Source organism: Rhinopithecus roxellana, chromosome 4 (assembly GCF_007565055.1).
Source record: "Rhinopithecus roxellana isolate Shanxi Qingling chromosome 4, ASM756505v1, whole genome shotgun sequence".
NCBI classification, from domain to species: Eukaryota; Metazoa; Chordata; class Mammalia; order Primates; family Cercopithecidae; genus Rhinopithecus; species Rhinopithecus roxellana.
In genome coordinates this window covers 56,456,291-56,478,286 of record NC_044552.1, presented here as the reverse complement: position 1 = coordinate 56,478,286, position 21,996 = coordinate 56,456,291, and the positions used below count along the sequence as shown (strand labels likewise).

Genomic DNA, 21,996 nt, shown 5'->3' with positions numbered 1-21,996 from the left:
CTGTCTGTCACCCAGTGTGACTCATCCATTCTCCAGTGCAGTGCCCCTCCCACTGCAGGAGCTACTCCCATGCAGGACTTGTCTGTCAGGCTGCAGCACTCCTGCACGTGGGGCTGACTGCCTGTAGGAACGCAGGGCCCAGCCTGGGGAGCTGCCATTCGGGGCTAACTTGACTCTCATTCGTACAAGAACCCAGCCTGCTGATTTGTAGCAAGGTATGACAGAGGAGAGCCAGTAATGTCCATATCTCCAGCTGCCAGGGAGTGGGGCAAATTTGCCAGTGACTTTGTCTTTGGCCAGCCACAGTGAGTAGTCCCAGGTCCTCCTTCTTCCAATGACTTCCTTTGGAGAGGAATTTCAGAGATGACCAACCACTCATGATTCTGTATGTATGAGGCTTTGGTAATTTGGGGTTTAATTAATAACATATGTAGTGAATAAGTGAATTTATACAGTGAGTAAGGGAACATGTACAGTGAATAAGAAGGAATTTGTTAACTTCGAGGCACTTTATATAATAAGAGCACAAGTCTGTATAAAAATATTTTTGTTTTCATTTATTCTTCTCTGTTATTCTGTGCTCCACTAATTTTATCCAAAGATCAGAATATAGGAAATGGGAACCTCTAAATAACATTTTTTTTCTGATCATCTCCAAGTTACTAGGTATAAATACAGAAGTTAATGAACATTTTTATGATTATTTTCCCTCATCAGACTTTGTAATGTTTTATCTACAATTTTGGCTTATTATGAAGATATCACTAGCCTCAAATCCTTCTTGAAACTGAGGAATATTTTTATACCTTCTCAAAAAATCTTGCGCCAACGACTAACCTATGGCAATGAAAACTCTTGGCCTTACACATTCTTCTCAGATGAGACTTTCTCAAGAGGAAGGTAGACTTTCGGGAGATTTCTCTCGGTTCTTAAGCTTGTCTTCATTGTGTCATTCTTTGTATTGTGGGGATGTAACTACAGTTCTGTTGTTTTTCATACTATTCTTTAAAATAGTATAATTGATGTTTCATTCATTTGTTTTTTCTGATTCTTTGTCAGTATTTGTTGAATGTGAATTTTAAAAGTTTAGTTTTGCTTAAAAATGTTTATCCTTTGAAATTTGACAAAATGTGTTTTTGCCTCTTAAAGTGAACTGACAGACAAAAGTGAGGCTTGAATTTTTCTCACATTTTGGTTTATTACATTTCCTCTTTCAAAATTCATTCATAGACCTATAGTTTCGAAAAATCCACTTATTCGTAGTTCAAATACATAATTTCAAATATATTTCCGGGCAAGTGGTTAGCCTTAAAAGACTGCAAGACTTGTACTTTGTGTCCTTAGCGATGGTATCCTAAAATAATGTAGCCACAATCCTGCTCTAACAATATTTGCATAATATAGAGTTACAACATCATTGTCTTTTTTGAAAAATGAATAGAAATGTGTAAACAGAAATCAGACCTCTTCTTCACAGATAATGAGATCAGGGGATTCAGTTACCAGGCCTGGTAACTGATTGCTCTTTCTAAAATTGGACATGGGAGGAGAGCACAGGGTTTGTCAGTGGAAGTCATGTGCCCTGGGTTCAAGCATTAACAGGGTGCAGTTCCTATAGAGGATAATATTTCTAAGTATGTCTAAAAGATAATAGAACCAGCTGAAAATCAGTCTTCTTTATCATCAGCATGTTCTGGTAATTCTAACCCATGTCAGTGATATGGGTCAGTGATATGGGCAGACCAGGCCCACAGCCACCTTCCCCACTTGGTACTGCTGGTGTGTGTGTGTGTGAGATTTGACTTAATTCAATAGTGGGCAACAGTCTATCTCAGGAGACAGTGGCTACTTCCAAAAAACCATAGTTTAGCACATGGTCTATCAGTCCCATTATCTTGGGAATTGATGGCTTCTGAATTTGTTATTTTTATATATTTCTTTTAACATAAGAGCCATCTCTCAGGCCAGTAAAACCCCTTATTGTATTTTTATATAGGGATGACGCTATAGAACCTACTGTTTCTGCCTATTATTCCTGAATATTTTGACTGCAATGAACAACTCCGAAGTCTTTTGACTGCAATGAACAACTCCTTAGCTAAAGCCCCAAAGGTGATTCCATTTTAGTACTCAGAGATCTCATAGAACCCAGGGTGTGAGACACAGGGGTCTGAGTTGCCTCGGGACTCTCTTTATGATCTTTGCCCCTCTTGGTGCATCTGCTTCCTTTTGCTCTGTCCTTCTTTCTACAGTTGGAATGTTCTCAATCACATATTAATATCACCTAGGGTTTTTTTTTTCTCAGTTCTATATATTAATATCATCTATGGAATTTAAAAGATCATTTATCCTAATGTTAACAGCACAATCCAGGTGAAGGGAAATGCAATGTTCATTGTTCTATTCTTTCCATTTTTCAGTTGTAATTAAATTATTCGAGATGAAAAGTTTGGGGCAACATATTAGTGTCTGAGTCTCAGCCCCAGAAATTCTGATTTCAATGGTTCTGAAGTGGGGCCCAGGCACGAGTATATTTTAAAAGCTCCTCTGGGAATCTGATGGGCGATTGAAGGTGGAAATTACTGCTATGGATTGCTGGGTTTTTCAGCTTCTCTAGACAAAGAGAGTGAGTCCCATCTATTTCTTCTTGTCCAAATTTCAAAATTCCTGGGGTGAGGATGAATGGGTTCAGTTGGATCAGCTGCCATCCCCTAATGCAGTCAGCTCTGGCCAGGTACACCATTCAGCTGGCTGCACACACAGGAAACATGGACAGGGTAAGCAGTTTCCAGACAGGCATGGGTGGGCTCAGGGGCTAGTTCGGAAAGTAAGTGTAATGATAATAGGAGTCCAGTGTATTCCTCTAACAGAAATGCAAAGTGAGTCCTGAACTGCTGAATTTGAGAACATCCAGCTGTTGATAAGACAAAGCCATTGCTTATTATGACCGCCGTTTTCTCAAACTATGTCTATTTCAAAAGAATGGAATAATAGAGAATTGGTCTTTGTTAATTTGAAACTTTTGTACTGCAAAATACAAATTAAACATGTTTGATAACAAAAACAAAAATCCTATCCATATTAGAGTAGGAACTTGTAAAAGTTGCTCTGCATTAGATGATGTGTATTAGCAAATACTGTGCTTGGCATAATGTTCTAGTTGTAGTAAGTATAAATTTTATCTCATAATACATCTGGCTTTTAAAATATCACATTTCCTCAAAGATTCTAAATCAGTTATAAATCAGTTAATAGGACGAGTCCTCCCTACCGCCCTTTGATTTCCTACAAATATTTTTTGCAGGAAATTCTATCTTGGCTTTGTGTTTGGAGAGGCTATTTCCTACTAAGGATCTGGTAAGAATTTGGAGAGTCTGGCCGGGCGCGGTGGCTCAAGCCTGTAATCCCGGCACTTTGGGAGGCCGAGACGGGCGGATCACAAGGTCAGGAGATCGAGACCATCCTGGCTAATACGGTGAAACCCCGTCTCTACTAAAGAATACAAAAAACTAGCCGGGCGAGGAGGCGGGCGCCTGTAGTCCCAGCTACTTGGGAGGCGGAGGCAGGAGAATGGCGTAAACCCGGGAGGCGGAGCTTGCAGTGAGCTGAGATCCGGCCACCGCACTCCAGCCTGGGCGACAGAGCCAGACTCCGTCTCAAAAAAAAAAAAAAAAAAGAAAAAGAATTTGGAGAGTCTAAAGCAATCTCAAGTCATCATTGCAGTTGGAAGAGAGTGACACTATCCCTTCTGTGCAGGCTTGGGCATGGAGACATTTTATGATGGTCTTTAATGCCTTTGATCTCAAAGTTCAGTTCTCTTCACATGCTGAGTCATCCATGAATATCTTCTCACTTCTACAGGCATTTGGTGGTACAGGAACTGATACCTAGGGAGTTTATATAACCTCTTCCCTTTCCCATACCAGGAGGAAAACTCTTCTTCCTTGCCCCAAATACCTATCTTTTTCCAGTATTTGGAACACCTCTTAAGCCAGGTGTTTGTACAAGAACGAAAGCCTGCGTGGGAATTGAGTTCTGGGTACTTAGCAATTTCTTCTTTGATTGTGTATCACAACAGCCTGTAATAACCCTTTGAGGTAGAGAGCTCAGAACTTTAAAAAATGTTCAGAAAAGATACCTCTTCATTGGCCCATTTTCTATTACAATGAGACACACACACATATACACACACACACACACACAATTTTAAGAGATTATCCAGATACTGGTATCTGTGCCCAGAGTCATTTTCTGAGGGCTGTTAATCACGTGCTTTGGTGGGGTGGAACTGCTAAGGGAAGACAAGAGAAGCATAATGCTGATGCCAAATGCCTAAGTCGTGACATGTTTTCAGCTGTTTCTGAAAACAGAACTGGGCTTCCTGTAGCAAGAACTGGGCTTTGGGAGACAAAAGGTTCTATGAGTTCTGAAGCAATCAGAGCAAAAAGAGAGAGAAGGAAGAGCACAGAATGAAGGACAGGCAGTTTCCCATATCCCTGAGAAGTGGTAGAGACCAGACCTGACCCAGGCAGATAGTCTTTGGCCACTGAGAAAACAAAGAATCCGTGTGATCTATGTGGACCTGGTTACCAGAGAGGAGAGTGGGACATGGCTATTTCAGTGTGGGCAAAGCAGGGCTGAGTACTGATGCCCAAAGGCCAGCAATGATTGTACATCTTGGCAGAAGCTACCACTGTGGAGGCTTCATCCATGGATGTCTTTCTCCTGACACCAGAATATTATCCCAGGAGAGAAAGGAAGAGGAAAAAAAGGAGGAAATTCTGAATTAATCAGAAGAGACCTAGTTTAAACTGAAAGTCAGTGTGTTACCTTGCATGGGTTATAATGCAAAAAAAAGAATGAATAAATAAAAACAAAAACATTTGCATTCATGCCTCACTAGTTTCATGGCTGCTAGACACAATCATAATCTGTGTGTACTTGTCATAAGTTTAGACTTTAAGTAAGGATTCTTAGTTGGGTTATTCAGATAGCCATGTCTTCCTCCAAAATGCTGCCTGTGCCTCTGAAATGCTCTCTTTTCCCTGAGCCTTTGTATCTCAGTTCTCCTTCACTGCTGTCCTTCGGGGATCTCATGCTGGAAAAACCATTTCAAAACTTCTTTGGTGAAAAACTCTCTTCCTGCTCAAGAACCAAATTGTAAACAAGTCACCTTTTGAATAGAAACACTGATACTTTGACCATGTACTCATTTGTTTAGCTATCCAGAATGAGAGTAAAATACGGTATTTTCAGACATACCAAGATTAAGAGAGTTCTCAACCACAGATGTTCATTTAAAAAGTTTGAAAGGATGCAGTCTAACAAGAAGTAAAGCAAATAGAGAGAAAAGAGATGTAATACTACAAAGAATGTAAAAAGTAAGGAACCAAAGGAGGAAATATGGCTCCAATATGGAGAACTGGAGAGGATGGAAATATCTTTTGGTTTTTGGGGTTAGATAGCCCCTTATTTTCATATTGCTTTTTACTTTTGAATATCCATTTGGGGACATTTTTATCTCTTCATTTATGAAGTAATTAATCACAAATAATTATTCATAGTGCTCCTATATCTATATCTACTGAGAGAGAGAGACAGAGAGAGAGAGAGAGAGAGAGAGAGAGAGAGAGAGAGAGAGAGAGAGAGAGAGAGAGAAACCCAAACATGGACTGGAGCTAAAGTTCACAAATAATCTGAAACTCCAACTTGTAAAATAACTTTAAAAGATCACTGGTTGGGTGAGTATGCATATTTTAGTGTAATTATTTAAGCCATTGAGGCAAGAGGTCCACATTTTTAATCCCTCTACAGCCATGCGATCAGAGTAGAGATGCTACCTAAAATTTCTCACTCAATATCCTCATTTTGTCAAAAAGGAAATAGTTATTACTCATCAATGAACACAGTTATGATAGTTTATACTATGTAAACATTCAAATGTAAAGTTTTTAGAGACATCTGTAGGTCAGAAATCATTCTTTTGAGATGAACTGTTATAAGCTCTCCGGAACAACTGTTATACATGCAACCGTTATACGTACAAATATTTACAAATACATATTTGCATGCATTTTTAGAACTATTATGTATTTATGTTGGACTTTGTGAGTGATGTAGTGCTGGGGTACTTTTGCAAAAGTAGGAGGCATCATGGCTTAACATGTCCTACAGTTGTGATAACAACATGGCTTTTATAGAAAAAATAAGATGGAAGCCTATTGAAATCTGAACAATAGTAGAAGTGCTTCAGGAAAAAATTTGCATAATGAAAATACATAAATCTCAAAACAAATATTTCAGGCTAAATACTACCCAAATTTCAGCTGAATTCCCTTATTTCTCTTTGTTTCCAGACTTGCTCCTCTTTCTCTATTTCATCTCCTAATTAATGGCCTCAGAACAGTTTACTCTAAAAACATCAATGTCATCTCTTTTTGCTACCCTTTTCATACATGCATTTCCCCCACTAAACTATTGTCTTTTTCTCCAAAGTTAATAACAGCCTCTGCTCTTCACTCCTCCCTCTTGCTCTTTTGGGCATTGGGTCCCATCATTTTTCTTCTTTGTATCCATCTCCCTGTCATTGCCTTGGTTTAGGTCCTTGTTACTCTTCACCTGGACTAAGGAATGGCTTCTTCGCTGACGTCCCAGTTCTGGCCTCTGCCTTCTGACTTACCCACTGCACTGTTGGCAAAATAATCTTTCTAAAATGAAATCTGATTCTGTCATTAAAATATTTCTGCTGGATTACCTCAAATCTTCACTTTATATTGATACTTTGCTTCTATTGATGTCTCTTTGCTTCAAGCTCCTAATTAATTTATGAATTTCATGATGGCATTTTGATTTTTCAAGAGTTATTTTGATCTGTTATTTTATCTTTTCTTCTTTGAACTCATGTGTAATAAAAAACACGCTCATATTATCTTGTTCTGTATCTTTTACTGTGAAGAATTTCCTTGCAAACGTGTATGTGTATGTGCATATGTGTGTGATATTAACTTTTATGTTGGGTTCTTTGGCACAAGCTCTGCTTTGTTTTTCTTCAAAACATATCTCTATAATATGTTTGCATTGTTGGGATGCATCTCCTTTCATCTTCCTTATGCTTAAATTACTCTGATACACAGAAGGTGACTTCTTGACTCCTTTCTCTCCGTGTCTGACACTACTTCATTCTTTACCAGGATAAGGTTTGAGGTAGGGGCATTTTGTGCTGTATCTCTTTTCTGCAGTGTTAAGGGGAGAGCAGGCAGAAGAGGTGCTCTACAGCAGCACTGACACCTGGTATATCGGGAAAGCTCCCAGGAACAAATAGTCAGCATTCTCCATAGGATTTTCCTGAAGAAGATTTAGCTAAAAAGAAGAGAATTTAATGAAGAGAATTTTTTTTTTTTTTTTTTTTTTTTTTTTTTTTTTTTTTTTTTTTTTTACAGAGATACAGGAAGGGCTAAAAGACTCAACAAGACAAGCAACAGGAAGTCTCAGGAGTGGAAAGCCATTATGATTTGTAGGCCTGAGGAGGCGGGAGGCCAGAGGAGGGAATTCCTAGAGCCAGGTGCCAACTGAGGAATAAGAGAGAATGCCTAACAGGAAGTGCAGTCAGAGAAAAGCAGCCGCTGCCAGGAATGTGACCATGCAGGGGGAGAAAATGAATACATCTCCTCATCTCTCTATCCTCCCACCGTCTCATCTCCTGCCAATGACTCCCATTGGAATAAGCCACTTGGAAGCCGGAGTCAAGACAGTCTGCAGAGGCCAGCTTCCTGGGGCAGAGAGTAGGATGTGGAAGAACAGAGAATAACTCCAATGAGTGATAGGGGACAAATGGAGGGCAACCCACCCACCTAGGCTTAGCTCTCTGATGCTGCGGTTTTGTTAAATGCGTGGTATCAGGACTTACTCCATTTTCATGGGTTGTGTATGCCAGTGGCAGATGTCTTAAGGTTCTGACTTGTGTCTTTGACTCTAGGTATAGCCCAAAAGTCTTCATTTATACCAGAAAGAGGCAGTTTCACTGTTCCCTCTCCCGATTTCACAATGTACCCCTAACATCCAATTCTAAAGTTCTTAGCTAGATGAGGAAAAACAAAATAATTACTGTATTTTGCCTCTTTCTAGATTTCTAGGTATTAGTAACATTTCTAAAGATTTTGTCTACTCTATAGTTGGTTAAAGGGAACAGAAAAGGAGAATAAACTTTAGGATCTGTGCTCTGCTGCTGCTCTCTACTCCATTTCAGAATTTTTGATTTCTTTTCTTTAATAGTTTTGGATTGTCCCTTTTCTCATTTTGTTACAATTAAAGTAACTTCAATATTTTGTTAGATGCTGAAAATGTTCTTTAATTCATTACTGGGTAGGTGAGAAATCCCACCAGTGTTTCTCTATGGATAAGCATCTGATAAAGACGGCTTTTCTTATTAATATTATAAAATAATATATATACTACTACTATCTCATACTGATAATATCAAAGCACTTCATAAAGGTTTCTAATATTTGCATAATATTGCTTTATATAGTTTATTATCTACTTTATTATTGTTTGACATCTATACTTTCCATATTCTTTTTTTTTTTTTACTCTGTATACAACTGCCATGAGCAGCCTTGTACCTTTTGATTTTTTCTGTGCTTCCAGTTATTTCTATATGACACAGTTCTAGAAGTGCTGCAAGTGCCGTAAAAGTTTGGCTTTACCTGGTTATTTAAAGTTCCTTACCCAGTTTTGTTTATTTTCCTAGTTTCTTTATCCTGGCAGCCTCTGACAGTCAGATGAAATTCTCTCTTTGGCTTTTTGGTGAGTCACAAGGTGGATGAGCCTCAGGCATACCTTCACCAAGTGCCTGACACAGCTGCCATCTGCACATGCTCATCCCTATTTACTGTTTACATTTCAGATGTGAGTCATCATCTATTACCTGGCTTCAGCTGAAACCTGCATTCATAAAGGGGAAAGTGTCCAATACAGAAGCTTTGGAGAAACTGGCCAATCCTCAGAGGAACCAATGAACATGATTTAAAGTTTTTAAAATTTTTTAATATTTATTTTGTTATTATGTTTTTGCACACAGGGTCTCACTCTGTCTCCCAGGCTGGAGTGTAGTGGCACATACAGGGTCTCACTCTGTCTCCCAGGCTGGAGTGTAGTGGCACATACAGGGTCTCACTCTGTCTCCCAGGCTGGAGTGTAGTGGCACATACAGGGTCTCACTCTGTCTCCCAGGCTGGAGTGTAGTGGCACATACAGGGTCTCACTCTGTCTCCCAGGCTGGAGTGTAGTGGCACAATCTTGGCTCACTGAAACTTTCACTTCCTGAGCTCAATTGATCCTCCAACCTCAGCCTTCTGAATAGCTGGGATTGCAGGCATGAACCATCATGCCTGGCTATTTTTTGTGTTTTTCATAGAGACAGGGTTTTGCCATGTTGTCCAGGCTGATCTCGATGTTGTCCAGGCTGATCTCGAACTCCTGAGCTCAAAGTGATCCACCCACCCCCACCTTCCAAAGTTCTGGGATGATGAAGGTGGCTGCACTAAACAATGAATTTTCAATGGAGACAAAAGAGCCTTCTATTGGAAGAAGATGACATCTTGGACTTTCATAGCCAGAGAGAATTCAGTGACTGGTTTCAAAACTTCAAAGGACAGGCTGACTCTCTTGCTGGGGGCTAATGCAGTTGATGACTTTGCACAGAAGCCAATGCTCCTTTAGCATTCTGAAAATCCTATGGCCCTTAAGAATTATGCTAAATCTGCAGTGCCTGTGCTCTATAATTATACGGAATAACAAAACCTGGATGATAGCACATCTGTTTATAGCATGGTTTACTGAATATTTAAGCCCACTGTTGAGATCTTCTGCTCAGACACAAAGATTCCTTTCAAAATATTACAGCTCATAGCAATGAGCAATGCATCTGGTCACTTATAGAGCTCTGATGAAAATGTATAAGGAGATTAATGTTACTTTCATGCCTGCTAACATAATATGCATTATGTAGCCCAGGGATTAAGGAGTCATTTTGACTTTAAAGCCTTATTATTCAAGAAATACATTTTGTAAGGCTATAGCTGCCATAGATAGTGACTCCTTTGATAGATCTAGGTGAAGTAAATTGAAAACCTTCTGGAAAGGATTTGTCATTGTATTGTATTTTGTTTTATTTTTGAGATGGAGTTCACTCTTGTCACCCAGGCTGGGTCCAATGGTGCAATCCACCTCCCAGGCTCAAGTGATTTTCCTGCTTCAGCCTCCCAAGTAGCTGGGATTACACCCACAACCACACCCGGCTAATTTTTTTTTTTTTTTTTTCCAACAAAGACAGGGTTTCACCATGTTGACCAAGCTGGTCTCGAACTCCTGACCTCTGGTGATCTGCCCCCTCGACCTCCCACAGTGCTGGGATTACAGGCATGAGCCACCGCACCTGGCGGATTTGTCATTTTAGATGCCATTAAGAACATGGGAGGAAGTCGAAATATCAACATTAATTGGCATTTGAAACAAGTTGATTCTGACCCTCATGAATGACTTTGAGGGTTTAAGACTTAAGTGGAGGGAGTAACGGTAAATGTGGTGAAAATAACAAGAAAACTAGAATTAGAAGTGAAGCCTGAAGATGTAACTGAATTGCTGCGATCTTGTGAAAACACTTTAATGAATGAGAAGTTGCTTGTTATGGATTAGACAAGGAAGCAGTTTCTTGAGGTGTACTCTACTCCTGGTGAAGATCCCCTAAACATTGTTGAAATGACAACAAAGGATTTAGAATATTGCATTATTAGTTGATAAGACAGCAGGTGGGTTTGAGAGGACTGACTCCAATTTTAAAAGAAGTTCTACTGCTATCAAACAACGTAACATGCTACAGAGAAATCTTTCATGAAAAGAAGTCAATCAATGTGGCAAATTTCATTGCAGTCGTATTTTAAGAAATTACTTTAGCCACCCCAGTCTTCAGCAACCACCACTCTGATCAGTTAGCAGCCATCAACATTAAGGCAAGACTTTCCACAGGAGAAAGATTAGGACTTGCTGAAGGCTGAGATAATTGGTAACAATTTTTAGCAATAAAATATTTTTAATAAAGTTATGTACATTTTTTAGACATAATACTATTATTGCACATTTAATAGAAAACAGTATAGTGTTCTCGCAACTTTTACATGCACTAGGGAACCAAAAAATTATTTCGACTTGCTTTATTGCAATCTTACATTATTACGGTGGTCTGGAACTGAACTCACAATATCTCCTAGGTATGCCAGTGTGTGGAAATGCTCTGAAAAAATTAAACCCCATTCAAAGGTCAGCTCTTTCACCAAGATCGCTCCACTGCACTCCAGCCTGGGTGACAGAGCAAAACTCAGTCTCAAAAAAAAAAAAAAAAAAAAAAAACAAGAAACAAAAAACAAACAAACCAAAGATCAGCTCTTTCTTATTTTAGAAAAGCCACATGACATACTTAAAAAAAAAGTTACAGATCTGAGTTCAAATTCTAAATAATAAACAGACAATAACTGTTTGCTTTCTTCTGTTTTTCCCTTCCATAATGTCTGTATTCAGGCAGGAGGGATGGACTGGTCATTAACTAAAGGGAAAGCAGAGGGATGGTTAATGACAGACGCTGTGGAATCTTCCACCCCTGAGATCATCTGAAGTGTACACCCACAGTCTGGGAACTTCTACAACACTTTGTGAAATCTCACTTGAAGTCTCAGTAATTCATTACAAAGTCTAATTATGCAAGTAGCAGCCGCAGACTGTGAGCTGACCAAGCTGGTGATTGAAATCCTTCTGGTTGTCTGATAAAGTTCTGTCTGGAGTTTTGTTTACCTTTTTGATTACTGTGATTTGTGACTTCTAGTTCAATACTTTTTTTTTTCTTAAGTGAGAGGTGAGGTTTTAAAAATTTCTTTTCAAAATTGTCTTGTAAAATTGCTTGTCTCTATTGCTGTGTGTGTGTGTGTGTGTTTCAGTCAAGCAATTTTTTTTTTCTAAAGGAGCCAAACACTGAACATGTCCTGGCCTGCAGTTCACATGTTTTCCTTTTGCCTGTTTTGTCTTACATTAGGAAGCTGGGCCTGTAGTCAGTCAACTGTATGGCTTTTAGGTGAAGAAATTCTACATAAAAACAGGAAGAGACATTCTGAAATTAAGTTGCTCACAAAGATGAGACTCGATTTGTGGAATCTGGAATTTTGGAATGCTTCCTGTCATGCTGATTCATTCGGCTTTGATTCTCAGAGTCTTACAGTCTCTAGGGAGAAAGCCCCGGTCCAAGTTCCCAGCGCCCCCGGGTGTGCATCAGATCTGTCACACCGTGAATTCCCAGAGTTGTGAGGGACTGTGGGAAAGAAGCCATCCTTGTTCTAACTGCTAGGACATTGCTCAGACATAAGGCGCTCATTTTTTGTTTGTTGAACAAACGTATAGATTAGCATCTTAAGTAGCTTCTTCAGGTTTGGAAAGCAGACAGCAGAGAATGGGTTGGAGGGTTGGAAATGTTATTTCTTTGTAGATGCAGCCGCCCTACTAGTATACTTTGGTGTTCCTTTTTTGTTCCCCTCCCCCCACCCCACATTTTTCTTTTTTTTTTTTTTTTTCTAAATAAGGGAGAGGGAAAACAGTTTCTTAATTTTTATTTTAAAAAATTTCTAATGCTTTTGTATTTGGCACATATCACCTTAGGAAATTGCAATACTAATGAAATTTTTTTTTTTTTTTTTTTAATATGAATCACGTCAAGTGACTTATGTTTAGGTTGTATGTTCTTGACGGGTAAACCTTTTCTGAAATAAATGTCTATAATGAAGACGGGTAAACCTTTTCTGAAATAAATGTCTATAATGAATTTTTTGGCTTAGGACATGGTAAACCAACATTTCAAACATTTGTTTGAGAGGCAAGAGTTATACTAGAGTTACCCCTGCTGACCCGGGGGAGGGAGGTCAGAACCACTAGATGCCTGTGGCTTTTCACAAGAAAATGAGGACAGAGGCTCTGGTGAATAGGAGGTGGGTGCTCAAAAGATTAGAGTCACGCTACTGTTTTGCCGCTACACGTTTTTGCTTCTTTTAAACTTTCTGCTTCATAGAACTAGAAAAAAGCTAATGACTATGGTTTAATGTCAACAACTCTGAAAGAAAAATAATCTCATTCAAGCCCAGATTAAAACACGCTACTTAATTTAAAGGGCAATCAGTTTTATCGGCTAAGTTTTTTAAAAGGTCAGCTTTAAGAAATGTTTCTTCCAGTTAAAAGAAATTAGATAAAGCTGAAAAATACGCTAAAAATTAAAATCACACTGTTGCTGAAACATGGAAAAAGACAGCATGTCAGAGTTGTGGTCCTCAGTTATTTTATTACAAGGTAGACTTGGGAAGTAAAGAAAATGTTAAAAACTTCTGGGCTCTGTGCAGCAGCATAACTATCAAAAAAGACCATACTGCAAAGTATAATGAAGGTCACTTCCACGGAGATCACAAAGCCCTCATTTGGACATAACGGAAATGTAATTTTAGTAATAATCAAAAGCATTTTTCATAAAAATTATAACAACTATATTTACAATGCAAAGCAAAATGGCAATTTAATAAACAGATTTTCAACATAGTACATTAAAAATTTAAGCAAACAGAATGATTTTCATCCTGATTTGCAGAACTCAGCTGATCATACACCTTTTTTAAAAAAATATCTACTTGAGCTTCTGTGCTGTGTAGTGCTAACATTATGAAAGTTTGTTGTCTTGTGTCATCCCCTAAATCATTTTCTAGAATTAGTTTTAATTAAGAAAAAGAACATTCTATGTGAGGAGAGTTTTGAAAGATAAAATCAACTTGATTCAGAAAAACATGGAGTCATCCTTAAGTTTCATGAGCATTATGTCATCAAATTCATCAATGGCTTTAATTTTTTCCAATTTTGATTATTTTGCCCAAAGCAGTAATTGCATTGGTGATGATTCTGATAGGTCAGTTTGATGATTTTTATACCATAATTTTCATCTGTTTGAATAACTTAGGTAGGAATAAAGGATGAAAATATGGCTGGCAATTTTACTTGAAATTGTGTGTCCCTCTGTACTGCTACAAAATACATTTAAAATGATGAATAACAAAGTAGCCTCTTTAAGTAAGAACTACAAATGTTTGGACAGCTGTATTAATACTAGGCTGAGATAGGCAATACAAACTATTTTAAATAATCACTGAATTTCAGTGGAATTTTAGCTAGACAAGTATTTCAATGGAGGAAACATGATTGGAAGATGAATTGTGCCTAGTCTTTAAAATAATGACATTGTTTCCTATGGAATTATGCGTGATTGGGCTAGAGTTCTTCTTGGCTAAAAATGGTCAAATAGCAAATATAAACCATTGTGATTGCTTCTGGCCTTTGTTGATTACATTCAAGTCTTCTGAATCCTTTTAACTAAAAGTGAAGAAACAGCAAGTCACTTTCAAGGATGATCTCAACTCAAGATGAAATATATTAACATTATTAAAGTATAATACTAAATTTCTTAGCTTAGGTGAGTCCCCTGTAGAGCACAGACCCTGATACAAATTATGAGCTCTTCCCACCCACCTCCCCTCCATCCCTCCTCCCTACCTTCCTCCTTCTTTACTAAATATACTGTATGCCAACCATGTGTCAAGCACTGTTCTAGGTGTTGAGGAATCAGTTTAGTTTTGATATCAGTCCTGGTAGAAATAACAATAACAGACCATGCTGAAGATCAGTTTTGAAGAAATCACCAATTACCTATGAACATACGGCTCCAGAGTTAGGTGGGAGTGAGGAATAATAGGCCAAGCCTCTTCAAAAGATATTTCTAGGTTGAGTTTGCCCATAGGAACCCCAGCTCATCTTCTACTGTAGCCATTCACAGACTTCTCAGCCCCGCCTAACCCAGAGACTGAAGTATCATTCTTGCTCCTGAATACAGGCTGTTATTTATTATATCCATGCGGGCAAGGTGAAATCTGGCAGGCAGTAGCTTCCTTTGGAGGGGTTCTCATGTTAGGAGTGACGTGCAAGCTAACAGTAGAGGGTGGGGGATATCTCAGCAATTGCCTGTGTCTCCCAATGCTGCCTCTGCTCTCACTGCAGCCTCCTAGAGAACGAAGTCAATGGGAGGCCACAGGACACTGCCTCTGGAGCAGAAAGGTCTGAGTAGGCAGCATGGAAGAGGAAGACTGCCCAGTCTCATAGGTGAACTGATTGGGTCTGCAGTGGCATGGAACCTATGAAAGCTTCAAATTGGAGACATTTTGCCTTTTATTTATTCTTGTAGAAACAAGAAAGTCAGCTGTGTGGAAGACAATGACTCATACACTTTTGCTGTACTGCTTGGTGTTTCTTTTGCCCACAGAGTCATGTAGGACATTGTCCCAGGTAAGAAAAGGGGAAGGAGTGGAGGATGAACTGGTGGGGAAAGCAAATGGACAAAAAAAAAAATCCATCAGCTACCAGCTCTCAGTTACCAGAGAGCTGAAGTATAGGGCAAAGATGGTGATAGAGTGGCCCAGACGGAAGTGATTATAACTACAGCTAACCAAAACCCACTTTAGCCAATAGCTACACGTTGTTTTTCTCTCAGCCTTTTCCCATGAGTTCCTGAGATGCAATGAGGCTCAAGTGATTTAAGAGTAATAAATACTTTGTTCTATATCTTCTGATAGTGAATGTTTCAGTTGTTCATAACCAGGGTGGTACTATTTCCTGGGGGCACTTGAAAATGTGGGGGTGGTAACGGTTGCCACAATGACCAGGAGGTATTAGTGGCATTTAGAGGTAGGGCCTAGGAATGGCCTGGCATAATGAAGCACTGTCCCATCCAAAATGGCAATAGCATCTCCCATAAGAAACCTGATAGAAACCTGAAGAAACTCCCATAAGAAACATCTCCCATAAGAAACTTGAAGAAACTCCCATAAGAAACCATAACCATGAATGGGTTAGAAGGAGCAATGAGGAGCTAGAAGGAGCTAGAAGGAGCTGGAAGGAGCAACTCAGGCAGTGGTTAAGCGAGGTCTCACTGGTACAGAGTTTCTGGCAATGGACTATTTTAAATTTTGTAGGACAGGGGGCCCTAAGGCTCTTTCCGAAATATTTTTCCTGACACCGGAAGTAATTTTAATTTCCCTGTTAGTTACTCATTTAAAATAAGCTGTGGAGGAGCACTTGAGAGAGGATACATGAAAACATTTGAGCATCTTCTGAAGAGAGTACTATTATTTGACTGCAAGTTCTGGAAGGGAGTTTTGAGATCAACTGGTGAAACTCCACTCCCTTATTTTGCAGTTGGGGGGATGGAGACCCATGGTGTGAGATGTGATTTGCTTGAAGTACATACTTACTCAGTTACAGGGCCAAGGCCAGAACCCCTGTTTTCAGATTCTCCACTTCTTGATCTTTCCATTTTAATGTATGTCTTCTTAACAAGATCCTTTTTAGGAAAAAAAGACTTTGGAAGTTCCTTCCAAGAGTTTTTCAAATGATATTTACTTTACCCTCAAGTTGGTTTGTCTTCGCATGGGAATCTTCTGCATGGCTCCCCTTCCCCACTAATACTAAACAGGTACCTGGTTTCTGGGAGAAGTTAGAGACTCTTGGAAAGACCATTTCCTGAAGGCTGTCAACCCTACAGCTTGTTACTAATTCCTCCTTTCATTCCGTTTCCGCAATCACACTTTTCTACAAGACAGAATGTGGACAGTAGGTAGAGCATGGGAGGATGGCTTTGTTTCTCTTGATCATTGGGATTTACCTTACTGGGAACATTCTATCCTTCTCTTCTCATTAGACAAGCTACTGGGTGCTGAGCTGCTGAGCTGCTGATACTGCTGGCTCCTGACCTGCCTATGCACCCAGGCAGCTCAGCAGGTTCAGCAGGTTGCCGGTTTGCAAGCCTCTCTTTTTCACAGTATTAGGTTGGGGACGGTTGGTATCCCAAGCTAAAGTAATCTATACTGGATGCTACACTAGAAATGAAATAACCAGAGGAGTATGTGATGTGCTCTGCAAATTAGATGGGAAGAAATTAATCAGATCCTTCCCTTAAGAAGGCAGAGTTTTCAGAACTACAAGTAAACAGAATATCATGGTTTTCTGCCCATATACATGATAAATATAATGTGACTTCACTAGAGTTTATTTAATGGACCAAATATCATCCAGAGTTGTTGACCTATAAGTGCATTTATCACAGTGCATTGAACACTGTGGTCCTATCAAGATGGTGTTGAGTATCTTGAGATGCCTGTATTTCCTTCCACTCATCCCCTCTGCCTGTTGCCCTTGGACACAGGCTGGCTGTTTAGAAAAAACAGTATTGTAGGATCAGGAGATCTAAGTTCTCATCCTAGCTGTAAGGGGCATTTCCTGCATGGACTTGTACAAATCACCGCAATATCAAGCCTCATTTTCCTTAACTGTAAAATAAGAGGGCTGGATTGGATGATCTATAAAGTCTTCCAAAATTCTGAAGATGTTATTTTAGCATTCTTGTTTGGTGCAAGAATTTTAATTCTTCCACTTATAAAATAAGGCTTGATTCTCTGCACTAGAAAATGAAAAGTCATCTTCTGTCGGTGATTTCACAGATATGAATCCTCAGTGATACTTCCTTGACTTCGGAGAGATCCCAAAAGCTCAATTCAGATACCCCACAAGTTCTTATTCAGTAGAGAAAAGAGGGAATATTCAGCTTTGTTTCTTGATAACATAAAGAGAAGTAAGGTTGTGAAGAAGAACCCCATGAGTTGGCATGAACCCCAAGAGTTAGTCACAGAGCTGTGTCAGTGAATATCCAATTTCTTCCTCAATGGATTAGAACTTGGAGCCCAAGTTGCAGTAATTGGGTCAAGGGTCTTCTCAGCCACTAGGAAACACTATTCTGGTGCAGAAGCAAGAAAACTGAGTCATTCTCTCTCTCCTCACACACATATACACGCATGAACATATATGTCAGTGTATATATATGCATACTAAAATGTATATATGCATACACACATATGCACAAGACACTAAACTAGCTACTTGGAGGAATATACTGAAGCACAATACACAGTACATGTTCTTAAGGAACTTGTGATTTAATTGAGGAGTTAATATGCTTCTATAAAAAAGATTAGATAGCAAAATGGCAGGTCAGGTGAGAATATGCCAAGCATTAAATGTGTGTATGGCTGTATGGATGATGATCCCTGTAGGAGCCAGAGGAAAAGATGTATCATGTACAGAACTGGATCAGGAAAGATCTCTTGGAAGGGAGAAACTTGAGCTTTGTATGTAATTGACATTTGACATTCGTAAGTTTATGTGCAGAGTAATAACAGTAGTAAATTCTTAAATAGACTTATAGTATTCTTAGAGCCCATTCCTAGTGCTTTTCATAGATGAGCGCATTTATTCCTCATAAACATGCTCTAGGGCAAGTATCATACAATTATAGTACTATAGTTCCTACTCTACTTTATGGAAGAAGAAACTGAGGCTCGGAGGGATAAAGTTTCCCAAGGTCTCAGATGTTGGTGTTGAGATTTGAACCCAGGTTGTCTACTCCCAGAGTACATCCCTTGACCACTATGTGGCACTTTCTTAGTGAAGGGTCGGATATGGTCTCAATGGATGGGACAAAGAAGGGGTTCTAATTAGGACTGATGGAGATGCTCATGGTATGGGGGAGCTAGGTTTTGGGGGAGTTCTCCTAAGGAAAAAGAATGCAATATTACACATACAAAACTAAGGGGAAAGTGAAAATTTATTTAGAATGAGAAAAGGAATCACAACAAATTTCAAATTTAGAAATGCTGGATAGTGTTATTTAGCATTATTCAGTAATAAAACAATATTTTTTATTAATGAAATGCCCACCTTTTTGTTCCTACATTTTTGACTGCATACTTGCATGATCTTATTGTTTTTTCTATAGAGAGAATAGAAATATTATTCAGTCTTTCCTCCAGCATTATTGATCAAATTTGTTTCTTATTATTCCTAGTTTAGAAAAGTATCTTTCAGTTTCTAATTTATTATTAGTAATGGCATGTAAGCATGTAGGACTGTTATCAAATTTGGGAAAATTCTATCTAATTTATTTCATATGTGAGCTGCAAGGTATCAGGGAACTTAGAATTTTCTTGTTCTGTGAATAATTGTAAATGTTCTTAGAATTGATATCACTTAAGTGTTGATGTTCTCATTGTAATGTAGAAGTGACTGGAAACTACATAACTATATCCTACTAAATTCAAACTAAATGTATCCCAGCTTAACTTGTCCAGAATCCGTGAGTAGATATGGCTTCTCTAGTGATACCCAAAATGAGAGAGAGTATGAAGGAGGCAGAACTGAAATGGCACAAAATGATGGTCTTAACAGATGGTAGGTGGTTAAAACATTTTGCTTTTGAGAATTTAATAAAATGTATGATCACAAGAACACATGAGATGATCTGCTCATTGAGCATGAGAGGAGAGCAATCTGCTCATTGCTAGATCCTTTCCCAGGGCTTCAAAAGGTCCCATTTGAGCAAGGCTCTCTGAGGCTTAACCTTCGTCAGGTTCCCTCTCAATCCACTTCTGCTCATAACGTGTTTCCTGGATAGAACATAGACTCTTATTACTGGAGAGAGAGGAGTGCTCCTACTGGGTAGCAGTGGGAGAGAAAGTGGTCCAGGCTGAAGGGAAAATGGGGTCACGGAGGAGCCGTAATTCATGGACTCAGCTTTGGGTGGGCCATGCTGGTATCATAGTTAATTTAACTGTGGTTGTTTGTGACTAAAGTGAGCTGTTAGGCTAGCATATCAACAATTGATTTTGATGCACATTTTGATTTTCCCTTTCTAGGCTGCCAGCAAAGGCAAGGAGAAGGTGCCTGCCAGGCCATACGGTATGTTGGCAGCAGTTACTTATCCCATGGAAGTTTTGCTGTCCATCTATTGTAATAGAGGGCCATTCTCAGCCCTCTGTCCTGTGGCATGGCAGATGGAATCCTTGATGACTTGCATTTGGACTCTGATTTTTTTCCTTCATATTAAATTGTACCTTTGCCTTTTTTTTCTTCTTGACGTTTACGTTAGGGGGTACACGTGCAGGTTTGTTACACTGGCAAATTGCATGTCACTGGGGTGTGGTGTACGAATGATCCCACCCAGGTAGTGAGCATAGTACCAGGTAGTAAATTCTACATTTCACCCTAACCTGTTCCTCTCTCCTCCCAGTACCCTCTGCTCCATCCTTGTCTGAGAATTCTTTGCCATAGATCCTTTGGATTGAGCCCATTCAAACCGGTCCAGTGGCTAGAACAGGTCTGTGAGAAGTCATTGATGATATAACATATTATAGAGTTCCTGAGCTGAGAGACTTCTTAGAAAACATTGGAAGCAGTAGATTCCAACTAGAGCTGATCTGGGGAGCTTCAGGGGTCTGAGGAAGTATTCAGGGTTCCTGTGAGGGTGTAAGAGTGACCTAGTGGACTGCATTATGGGTTTGTCCCTCTCACTTCACCTGGGACAGTTCCAGATTTTTTTGGGTTGTTGTTTTTTTAGACAGAGTCTCACTCTGTCTCCCAGGCTGGAGTGCAGTGGCACGATCTTAGCTCATTGCAACCTCTGTGTCCTGGATTCAAGCAGTTCTCTTGCCTTAGCCTCCCGAGTAGCTGGGATTACAGGCACATGCCACTATGCCCAGCTAATATTTTGTATTTTTAGTAGAGATGGAGTTTCACCATGTGGCCAGGCTGGTCTCGAACTCCTGACCTCGTGATCTGCCCACTTTGGCCTCCCAAAGTGCTGGGATTACAGGTGTGAGCCACTGTACCTGGCCATGTTCCACTTTTATCTATTTTATACACTGCAGTTCAGGATAAGATTTTGTTGGAAACAATAAAATTTTGTTGCTAAAATAGATGACCACTGATCCATTTCAGTCTTCCTCCACTTTAGGAAGAGAAGACACTGATGTCTTCAGTATTTATGTGCTGTCACTGGCAGTGACACCTTGGTGACTGGCCTAATGGGCCCAGAGCCCAGACCTTCCCATCTGATATGGTCTCCTTTCATTTTCCCAGGTGTATGCAATGGTGTCTGTACAGACAACTCCCAGTGTACTCAACCTTGCCCTCCAGACACTCAGGGAAATATGGGGTTTTCATGCAGGAAAAAAACATGGCACAAGATCACTGACACCTGTCGGACTCTTAATGCCGTCAACATCTTTGAGGTAATATCTTTTCTTTGCAATATGGATTCTGATGTGCACTGTATGAGCACAGTGGAGCCTCCCCTTGGCAGTGGATATTGCCCTCAGTAAGAGAGAGGACAAGCATGTGGCAGAGCAGTGTGTAGGGATGGCTGAACAGATAAGCAGCCACTAGTCTCATTTTCTATGCAAAAATAGCCTTCTAAACTTGGAGTATGTGAAAGTCTGTGCTCATAGACTCCTGGCCATGTGAAGGGGCAGGCTGCAGGAGGGCCAGAAGGGGGTCCTCTGAAGCAAGGGTTTGGAAACTTCTGTAAAGTGATAGACAGAAATATTTCAGGCTTTGTGGGTCACATGGTCTCTGTCGTGCCTACTCAACTCTACCATTGTAGCATGAAATCAGCTGTGGATAGTGTTTAAATTAATGGGCTGGTTGCATTCCAGTAAAACCTTATTTGCAAAAACCAGGCAGCCAGTCTGGGTCCATAGTTTGCCACCCCTGCCTTAAAGTATGGGAACCAGAGTCTGAATCTATGGGAGATACTTTCTATTGCTATTTTCAGGCTTGGTGTTCCAGTTGATTCATCCAAATCGAGTTTTAAATTTCTATTTTTAAGATAGACTCATCACTCATGATTTGCCCTTCATAAATATTACAAATAAGCTTAAATGGTACTAGAAATTTCTATATATACAGGTTATCTGAAGTGGTATGCTGAAGATAACAGTTGTTATTTGGGGAGAGGGGGATTAAAGAATAGGTAGATGGGAAGTA

General features: G+C 39.6%; 1 protein-coding gene across 1 annotated transcript in view; it reads left to right on the top strand.

Moving 5' to 3' along the window:
• The first annotated feature begins 267 nt into the window (after nt 1–267).
• The window catches only part of ADGRF2 (adhesion G protein-coupled receptor F2), a 37,348-nt gene continuing 15,619 nt past the window's right edge, over nt 268–21,996 (top strand). Inside the window, exons 1-4 of the mRNA XM_030928079.1 lie at nt 268–385; nt 15,311–15,411; nt 19,869–19,911; nt 21,091–21,242. Of these exons, the coding sequence (XP_030783939.1) occupies nt 15,340–15,411; nt 19,869–19,911; nt 21,091–21,242 (267 nt within the window). The 5' untranslated portion in view covers nt 268–385; nt 15,311–15,339. The remainder of the gene's footprint in view (nt 386–15,310; nt 15,412–19,868; nt 19,912–21,090; nt 21,243–21,996) is intronic.